Source organism: Piliocolobus tephrosceles, chromosome 13 (assembly GCF_002776525.5).
Source record: "Piliocolobus tephrosceles isolate RC106 chromosome 13, ASM277652v3, whole genome shotgun sequence".
NCBI classification, from domain to species: Eukaryota; Metazoa; Chordata; class Mammalia; order Primates; family Cercopithecidae; genus Piliocolobus; species Piliocolobus tephrosceles.
The window spans coordinates 49783916-49794772 of record NC_045446.1 but is presented as its reverse complement, the minus strand read 5'-3'; the positions used below and the strand labels follow the sequence as shown (position 1 = coordinate 49794772).

Sequence of the window (10857 nt, the reverse complement as noted above, 5' to 3'; positions counted from 1 at the left end):
AATTCATCAAAATTGAAAACATTTGTACTTTAACAGGCACCATCAATAAAGTGAAAAGACATAGGATAAGAGAAAATGTTGGCAAATCATATTTGACAACAGGCTTGTATCCAGAATATGTAAATAACTCTTGACAACTCAATAAGAAAAAGAAAAAATGGCCTGATTAAAACATAGGTCTCAACCTGGGCAACCTAGCAAGACCCTTTCTCTACAAGAATAATAATAATAATAAATTAGTTGGGCATAGTGGTGTGACTTGTGGTGGCACCAGCTGCTCAGGAGGCTGAGTTAGGCGGATCACTTGATCCCAGGAGGTAGAGGCTGCAGTGAGCTGTGCTGATATTGCAGCACTCCTGCCTAGGTGATAGAGCCAGATCCTGTCTCAAAAAAAAAGTATAAATAAAAATAAAAGAAAGGAAAGAAAATAGAAGATCTGAATAAATGTTTCTCCAAAGAACATATACAAGTGGCCCATAACCATATGAAAAGATGCTCAGGATCATTAATATTTTGGAAAATACAAATCAAAACCACAGGGAGCTACCATTTTACACCCACTAGGATGTCTGTAATTATAAAGACAGTAACATGTTTGAGTAAAAAATATTCAGAAGTTAGAACACTATACAATACATTGCTGATGGGAAAGTAAAACTATATAGCCACTTTGGAAGACAATTTGGCAGTTTCTCAAATTTTAAACAAGTTACCATATGACCCAGAAATTCTACTCCTTGATACATATCCAAGAGAAGTGAAACTGTAGGTCCACACAAAAACTTGTACGTATAGCAGCATTATTCATAATAGCCAAAATTAGAAACAACCTAAATGGCTATCAATAAATGGTTAAACAAAACGTGACTTAACCATACAGTAGAATATTTTTTGTCACAAAAATAAAATGGAGTAGTACTACGTGGTATACCGTGAATGAACCTTGAAAACATTATACTAAGTTAAATAAGGCAGTCACAAAAGACTACAGATTGTACAAATCTACTCATATAAAATGTCTAAAATGGACAGATATATAGATATAGAAAGTATATTAGTGGTTGCTATGGTTTTAATGTTTGTGTACCTGCAAAATTCACGTGTTGAAACCTAATCCCCAATGAAACAATATTAAGAGATGGAGCCTTTTTGAGATGACTAGGTCATGAGGTTGGAGCCTTTGTGAATGAGATTAGTGCCCTTATAAATGAGGCCTGCAGGAGCTAGCTATCCTGTCAGCCATGTGAGGTTACAGTGAAAAAATTACCATCTGTGAGGCAGAAACTGAGCCCTCACCAGACATCAAGTCTGCTGGCACCTTTGTCTTGGTCTTCACAGCCTCCAGAACTGTGAACAGCCAATTTCTGTTGTTTAAAAGTTACCCAGACTAAAGTATTTTTTATAGCAGCTTGAATGAACTAAGACGGTGGTCATCTGTGACTATGGATAGGAGGGACAGGAATAGGGAATGACTGCTAATGGGTATAGGTTTTCTTTTTGAGTTTATGGAAATATTCCAGAATTAGATAGTGGTGATAGTTGCACAACTCTGTGGATTTCTAAAATTCCCTGAATTGTACAATTTAAAATAGTAAATTTTATGGTATGTGAATGATATCTTAAAAAGCTGTTTAAAAAACACATAAGCATGTTCTGTCACCACAGTGTAATTAGATTTAAAAACATCAATAGATCTGCAGAAAATCCTCAAATTATAAATAACCTATGAGTTAAGAAAAAACAATGAAAATTAGAAATTATTTTGAGCTGAATAATAATGAAAATAGAACTTACTAAAATGTGGGAAGAAGCTAAAGCAGTGCTTTGTTGGGAAATTTATTGCAAAAAGAAAAATTAAAAATCAGTTAAGCTTACATTTTAAGAAGCTGTAAGTTTAACAGCAAGGTAAACCAAAAGAAAGAAGAAAACATGACACTGATACAAAAAGATGACACTGATACAAAAAATGATAAAAAGTCTGAAGAGTCATATATCTTCTAACGAAATTCAACCTGTAGTTAAAAACCTTCCTATAAATAAAACTGTAGGTCCAAATGACCTTACTGGTAAATTCTTCCCAATATTTAATGAAACCTTCCTACAAATAAAATTGTAGGTCCAAATGACTTTACTGGTAAATTCTTCCCAATATTTAATGTTGTTATGAAAGATTATATCCAGTGCCTTAGTTTTCTATAGCTGCTTGCTGTAAACTGAATATTCATATCCCCTCACTTACACCCCAATTCATATGTTGAAACCTAATCTTCAATGTGATGGTATTTGGAGCTGGAGCCTTTGGAAGGTGATTAGGTCATGTGAGTGAACTCTTTGTGAATGGGATGAGTGCCTTATAAAAGAGACCTCAAAGAGCTCTCTAATCCCTTCCACCATGTGAGGACATGGCCATCAGTGAAACAGGAAGTGGGCCATGATCAGACACCATATCTGCCAGTGACTTGATCTTGCACTTTCCAGCATCCAGAACTGTGAGAAATAAATTTCTCTTATTTATAAAATATCTAGTGTATGGTATTCTGTTATAGCAATCCAAATGGACTAAGACATTACTGTATCAAATTACCATATGCTTAGTGACTTAAATAACACAAATTTATTCTTATAATTCTGGAGGTCGACGTTTGAAATTGATCTTATTGGGCCCAAAGCAAAGTGTCAGCAGGGCTGTGTATCTTCTGGAGGCTTTAGGGGATAATCCATTTTCTTTGCATTTTCCAGTTTCCAGAGGCCTTCCTAGAGCTTGCCTGCCTGCATTCCTGGCCCATGACCCCATTACTCCATCTTCATTGCCAGGATTCAGTCTGAATCCTGATGCTGCCATCTCTCTGGCTTTTTTATGTCTGCCTCTCTCTTTTACTTAGGCATAGGACTCAGCCGTGTGTGACTCTTATAATGACAAGAACCCTTGTCATTACATTGAGCGCAACTAGATAATCCAGGATAATCTCCCCATCTCGAGGTTAACTGATCAGCAACCTTAAGTCCATTTGCAATTTAAATATCCCTTTGCCGTGCAGTCTAACATACAAGTTCTGTGGTTTAGGATATGGACGTCTTTGGGGGTGATTATTCTGCTTACCACAGCCAATCTTACACAACTCTTTCACTGAAAAGGGAAAGAGGAAACACCAAATTTTTATGAGGCCAGCGTAACCCTAATATCGAAACCTGATAAGGATATTACAAGAAAATTAGAAGCCAACATCTCTTGTGAATATAGATACAAAAATCCTAAACAAAAAGTTACACATATAGTTGAATAATATATTAAAATGTTAATACCATAATGTCCATGTTAGGAAGTATTATTACAGGAATATAAAGTCTGTTTAACCTTTGAAAATTCACTGCATTAATAGAATAAAAGTGAATAATCATATGGTCATCTTAATTGGTACAGAGAAAGCTTTTCATGTATGTTCATTTGATAAATTTGATAATTACAATAAAAAATTTTAAGCAAATTGGGAATAGAGGGAACATTTTTAATCTGATAAAGTATCTATCAAAAATGTTTTTCAAACATAATACATAATGAAATACTGAACATTTTTCTCCTGACTTTGGAAACAAGATAAAAATGTTCACTGTAAACACTTGTCTCCAACATTATCCTGTAATTTCTAGACAATGAATGAAGACAAGATAAAGAAACGGAATAAATACTGGAAAGGAAGATATAAACCCTTTTCTTTATTTGCAGATTACTGTTTTGTATATATAGAATATCTAGAAGGCTCTAAAAATATAGTAATAGAATTAAGTAAATTTTGCAATATTTTATTTGTACAGAAAAATTAATTGTGTTACTCTATACTATCAGAAAGTGGTTGAAAATGAAATTTAAAACACCATTTACCTCAGCATCAAAAACCATCAATTACCTAGAGATAAATTTAATAAAAAATATGCAGTGCTGCTACACTCCATGATTTTAGGGAAAAATTTCTGTAACAAGACATAAAAATACTTACCATATGGGATTAGATGAATAAATCTGACTGCATGAAAATTAATAACCTCTTTATTAAAAAGTCATATAAAGGCCGGGTGCAGTGGCTCACACCTGTAATCCCAGTGCTTTGGAAGGCCGAGGCTGGCGGATCATTTGAGATCAGGAGTTCGAAACCAGCCTGGTCAACATGGTGAGACCCCATCTCTACTAAAAATACAAAAAAATTAGCCAGGCATGGTGGCGGGCGCCTCTAGTCCCAGCTACTCAGTAGGTTGAGGCAGGAGAATGGCATGAACTCGGGAGGCAGAGCTTACAGTGAGCTGAGATCTTGCCACTGCACGCTAGCCTGGGCAACTGAGCGAGACTCCGTCTCAAAAAAAAAAAAATTAGCCAGCCTGGTGTAGTGGCGGGCACCTGTAATCCCAGCCATTTGGGAGGGGGAGGCAAGAGAATTGCTTGAACCCAGGAGACGGAGGCTGCAGTGAGCTGAGAGTTTACCACAGCACTCCGGCCTGGGTGATAGAGTGAGACTCCATCAAAAAAAAAAAAGTCATAAAAAGGATTGAAAATAGTAATAACATCTGAGAAGGAACTAGAATTCAGCTGTATAAAGAACTTTGTCAGTGGAAGAATTATGGACAACTGTTCATTTTCTGTTGCTGCATATCAGATTACAACAAATGTAGCAGTTTTTGTGCCAGAGTCTACACACAACTGAGTCCTCTGCTTAAGGCATCATAAGTCTCGAAACTGGATGTTGGGTCTTCCTTGTTCTCATCTGAAGAATCAACTGAGAATGAATCGACTGCCAGGCTCATTCAGGTTGTCCTCAGAATTCATTTCCGTTGGTTGTGGATTCTTGATGGCTCTGGGTTCTTGATAGCTGTTGGCTGGAGGCCACCCACAGTTTGTAGAGGCTGCCCATAGTTTTTTGTCATATGGTCTTCCTCACTATGGCTGCTCACTTCATGGAGTTAGCAAGGAGAATCTCTAGAGTGAGTCTCTAGCAAGATGGAATCCATAATGAAACATAATCATAAGGGTGGCATCCTGTCATCTTTCTTTTGATAAGAAGCCAGTCACAGATGTTTTCTACACAAAGACATGAACACCAGGGGGCAAGGGTTAATGGGACTACCTTAGAGTATGTCCATCACCACAAGCCAATGGAAAAATTAGCAAAAGACGTGAACGAGCATTTCAGCAGAAAACTATACAAATGGCATATAAACATGAAATGTGCTTAACCTTATTAGTAATGAGGAAATTAAAAAGTGAGGGTACAGTGCTCTTTTATTTACCATCACATTGGCAAAAAATAAAGAGCATTATATTTATACACACACACACATGCAGAGAAAGAGAGAGAGAAAGTTTGTTTTAAGGGATTAGCTCACACAACTGTGAGGGCTTGCAAGGCAGGCAAGTAGGAAATTTTCAGGACAATCTGGCAGGCTGGAAATTGCAGCAGTGGTTAATGTTGCAGTCTTGAACCTCAGACAAAATTTTTTCCTCTTTGTGAGACCTCAGTCTTTTCTTGTAAGGCTCTAAGGTAATTGGATGAGGTCCACCCATCCAATTATAGAAGTTAATCTGCTTTACTCAGAAGTTAATGAGGTTCACCCATCCAGTTATAGAAGTTAATCTGCTTTACTCAAAATTTATCGATTTAAATGTTAATCACATCTGAAAAATATCTTCATGACAACATCTATACTAGTGTTTAAATAAACAACTGAGCACCATAACCAAGTTGACACCATCGCACACATCTATAAGTTTACTAGTATGCCTGAAAATATTGTAGCTCCTTAATGACTGTTACTTGTTTTCCTTTCTGAATGAGACTTTACTTGGGTCTTTATTTTCAGATAAGGTTATAAATCTGCCTGCCTCTTTCCAGATATATATCCACACTGCTTTAGTTTGAGGCACTCAGCAAAGGTTTCTGGAATAAATAGAATTATAGACTCATCTTATGTGTTGCTGAAGCACTCTGTTTTGTTCCCTTATTAAGCACTTAGCACTTGTTTGTATCCTTCACTATGCGCCAGCTTCATTGAGTCTCAGGCATGGCATCTTTTCCTCCATTGTGAAAACCAGTGTATTTTCCAGCATATAGTAAGCTCTAAATATTTGTTGAGTGAATGAATCAGCTGGAAATATTTTCATGTAATTTTTAAAGCGATCTGACATTGCGTTAGCATATGATGTTATTCTCAACTTGCTTAATGCTATTAAGAATTTTAGTTCTTTGGCCAGACGCAGTGGCTTAAGGCTGTAATCCCAGCATTTTGGGAGGCTGAGGCAAGAGGATTGCTTGAGCCAAGGAGTTTGAGATCAGCCTGGGCAACATCGTGAAACCCTGTCTCTACAAAAAAAATACAAAAATTAGCCGGGCGCGGTGGCTCAAGCCTGTAATCCCAGCACTTTGGGAGGCCGAGATGGGCGGATCACGAGGTCAGGAGATCGAGACCATCCTGGCTAACACGGTGAAACCCCGTCTCTACTAAAAAATACAAAAAACTAGCCAGGCGAGGTGGCAGGCGCCTGTAGTCCCAGCTACTCGGGAGGCTGAGGCAGGAGAATGGCATAAACCCGGGAGGCGGAGCTTGCAGTGAGCTGAGATCTGGCCACTGCACTCCAGCCCGGACAGAACAAGACTCCGTCTCAAAAAAAAAAAAAAAAAAAAAAATTAGCAGGGCACAGTGGCTTGTGCCTGTAGTCTCCAGGACCAGAGGATCAATTGAACCCAGGAGGTTGAGTCTGCAGTGAGCCATGATTATGCCACTGCACTCCAGCCTGGGCAATAGAATGAGACCCCATCTCACACACAAAAAAGAGAATTTAAATAAAACTTAATTTTATCAAATAGAAAATAATTCAATAAAATTTGGTAGAGATGCTTTGCTCATGTGGATAATCAGTCTGATAGGGACACATAGGTGAAAGTTAAAGACCAATAGGAATTAGGAAAATTTCTGCCATACAGTATGTATGTTTTAGTCATACTGTTCACATTTACCTATTATAAATGTAGATATTTACCTAACAAGGGGTGTTTACCCAACAGCCACTGATCATGACAAATATGGCGAATATTGCTTAAGTTTCTAGAATATCGAGGCCCCATGTAGGAATTTATCATTTAATTGTAAATAATTTGCTTTTTTAAATAAGGAAAAAATCCATAAAGACACAAATATATTTAATAAACATATACACATAAATACATTCTTATTTATCTATCTCCTTTTTTTTAAGGTGTTTTGTCCAGTCTGAGTCCTGTGAATTCTCCCAACCATGGACCAATGGCTGCTGGCTCTCTAACTAATCGATCACCCATAGAATTTCCTGATACTGCTGATTTTCTTAATAAGCCAAGTATTATTTTACAGAGATCTCTGGGCAATGCACCGAATACACCAGATTTTTATCAGCAACTTAGAAATTCTGATAGCAATCTGTGTAACAAGTAAGTTTCCCAACTGTTTATTATTTCTTTTTCAAAATGTTGATTACAGTTAAGTCCTCAACATTTTGGATAGGTTCTTGGAAACTCCAGCTTTAAGCTAAATGACCATATTTTTTTCGGTGTTATAATGAAATGACATTATTTGAAGATGTGCTATAAGTTGTTTCACTTAAAATGTCAGTTTTCAAAAACTTATCGATGATATTGAGGACTTTACTGTATTTTAATAAAGTATTACCAGTTTTCTAGTTCTTTGTTATAACTAGATGATGGATTCAGCCTATATTCTTTTCCTTATTTATCTAGTAGTTTTTATTCTAAATAAATATCTTCTCATTTTAGTGGTTATTAATTTTTTAAATTAAATGGTCTCCATCTGAGGTAAAATGTGATGGTATTGTACCCATCCTAAGATCTTAATAAATATTAAATTATTTTAGTATACACTGCTTTAGTACCTATTGATAGTACCCAGTTCATATGGTGTTTTTTTTTTTTTTTTTTTGAGACAGAGTCTTGGTCTGTCGCCTGGGCTGGAGTGCAGTGGCCAGATCTCAGCTCACTGCAAGCTCCGCCTCCCGGGTTTATGCCATTCTTCTGCCTCAGCCTCTCGAGTAGCTGGGACTACAGGCACCCGCCACCTCGCCCGGCTAGTTTTTTTGTATTTTTTAGTAGAGACGGGGTTTCACCGTGTTAGCCAGGATGGTCTCGATCTCCTGACCTCGTGATCCGCCCGTCTCGGCCTCCCAAAGTGCTGGGATTACAGGCTTGAGCCACCGAGCCCGGCCTAATTTCTGCTTTACTAATAGTAGAGGTTTACCTCAGATCCAGTGTTGACGTTTCAAAAATATTTTGTTTCCTTCAAGGACACACAGATACTTTCTAGGTTAAAGCCTTTTAACTTTATAGAGAGATTGGAATATTAGGATGTGTTGCAGTTGGGATCTTGGTTAAAAATTAAACATTTTCTAATTGTGTTCAGGTAAAAAACTTTTACCTCATTTACCATATATATTTATCTGTTTTATTCTATAAGCTGTGGACATCAAATACTGAAATATGTTTCAACATCTGAATCAGACAGTACAGATTGCTACAGTGGAAAATCAGGTGAGATTACAAAAGTCATATGTATTTGAGTTTAAGATAAATTTCTTACAGTGGTGTTTAGAATGGGAAAATGAATGAGTTTAACTTCAGTTTATCCATCTTTAAAATGAAGATTATTATTTTTTACCCACTTCACACAGGATTTATTTAGATCAAATTATAAATAATAGATGATGAAAGTAATTCAAAGAATAAAAATGTCCTGTACAAATGAATGTAGTCTTCTTATATCTGTTGTTTATAAATAGTGAAATTATTTGTATTAACACTGAAATTTGTACTGCACAATCTAAACCCAAAAGGTATAAATTTTTTATGGCATAAAGAGGAGTTGTTTTAAAGTGTGGTTAATTATATCATTCTGAAATATTTTATATCCTCAAACAAGAAATGTTGTTGTTGATGAAATTATAGGTGTTTTATAACCTTAAAAATTGATGACTCAAACTACCAGTAGTAGTTAACTAAGTAATTCAGACCAACATTTCCCCTGAGGGCAATTAGAAAATGTGGACAAATTATTATTATTTGTTTTAATCTACTTGAAACCGTTGAAGAACTAAAAAGATCCTGTGAATCACCCATACAAGATCTGTTGGAAGATAGAACTCCAAGAAAGTGAGCCTGGAGTTTGGGGCTATCAAAAGAGTGTATTCCAGTTCCACAGAGACCAATGACTAATAGGATGAGCAATTTTATTAGTAGCTTCACGGGACTAGGAAGACAGAGACTAGAGTTGAAGGCTTGCCGTGGTATGGAGAACTTGATAAACTCTAAAGTGTTGTACCCTAAGAAAAAAGTTAAACCAAAAATAGATAAGCATTTTCAGGGATTGTAGGGTCTTCTCAATCCTTTTACATACCATAAAATTTACCCTTTTAAAGTGTGCAATTTAATAGCTTTTTGTTTTTTGCATTTTAAAGGATTGTTAAAAAATAAAACAAAATAAAAAGACTAATTCTTCACAAACTCTTCCAAAAAATAGAAGAGGAGGGAACACTTCCCAACTCATTCTTTTTTTTTTTTTTTTTGTATATCATTACAATGGAATTCAGTTCAGCAATTAAAGGAATAAACTTCTGATACATGCTGCAACATAGATGAACTTCAAAACATTATTCTAAGTGAAAGAAGCCAGGCTCAAAAGATCATATATTGTATGATTACATTTATATGAAATTCTTAAAAGACAAATTTATAGAGACAATAATCAGAACAGTAGTGGCATAAAGTGAGAATAGGGATTAACTGTAAATAGGCATGAAGGAACATTTTGGGGGGTGTGTTGAGAATGTTCTAAAATTGGATTGCAATAATTGTTGATAACTGCAAATATACTAAAATTGTTGAATTATACACTTATGGGCTGAATGTTTGTGTTCCTCCAAAAATTTATGTGTCGAAATCCTAGGCCTTTGGGAGGTAATTAGGTCATGAAGGTGGATCCCTCATGAATGGGATTAGTTCCCTTGTTAAAGAACCCCAGAAAACTCTCTAGCCTTCTATCCCACCGTGTGAGGATACAATGTGAAACCAGTAGTCTGCAACCTGGAAGAGGGCCCTCACTGGAATTTGGCCACGCTGGCACCCTGATCTCAGACGTCCAGCTTCCCTAACTGTGAGAAATAAATTCCTATTTTTTTTATAAGCCACTCAGTCTATAATATCCAATTATAGCAGCCTGAACTAAGGCATTTTACAATGGGTAGATTTTAATGGTATGTAATTTATACTCAGTAAAGTTTTTAAAAAGAACAATAATTTATTAAGTGTCGTATTTCTTTGGGTGGACTAGCCTCAACTGGGAGATTGTTACCTGAGGACTTTCATGAGATTGCAGTCAGATATTGGTTGGGGAAGCAGTTATCTGAAGGATTGATTGGGCAGAATTTCCAAGATGGATTACTCATGTGCCTGTTGGCTATTGACCAGTCCATAAATATGACCCTTCCATGGGCTTCTCCCAGTTTGTTGGTGGCATTCCAAGAGAGTAGGAGGTGGAAACTGCCAGTCCAGTTAATGGCTCAACTCAGAACAGAGTGTCACTTCTGCCATATTCTGTTAATCAGAGCAGTCATGAGGCCTGTTGAGATTCCAGAGGGTTGGTAAACAAATGCTCTGTCTTAATAGAGGAATGATAAGAATACATTTCAGAAAAGTGTTTGGGACAAGAGATAGTGTTGCGGACATCTTTAGAAAAGAAATGCTACATTTATCTCACCTGTTTTTATTGTTATCTGTAAGATAATAGTTATTAGGAATTCATATCATTAAAAAGCAAATTATGTAATATACC

At 36.4% G+C, this 10857-nt stretch overlaps 1 protein-coding gene across 2 annotated transcripts in view; it reads left to right on the top strand.

Annotated features, from left to right (window-relative positions):
* Positions 1–10857, top strand: part of PDE3B (phosphodiesterase 3B) — a 216714-nt gene that overhangs the window by 159280 nt on the left and 46577 nt on the right. For both annotated transcript variants that reach the window (XM_023230954.3, XM_023230953.3), the window contains exons 6-7: positions 7241–7451; positions 8488–8561. In XM_023230954.3, the coding sequence (XP_023086722.1) occupies positions 7241–7451; positions 8488–8561 (285 nt within the window). The remainder of the gene's footprint in view (positions 1–7240; positions 7452–8487; positions 8562–10857) is intronic.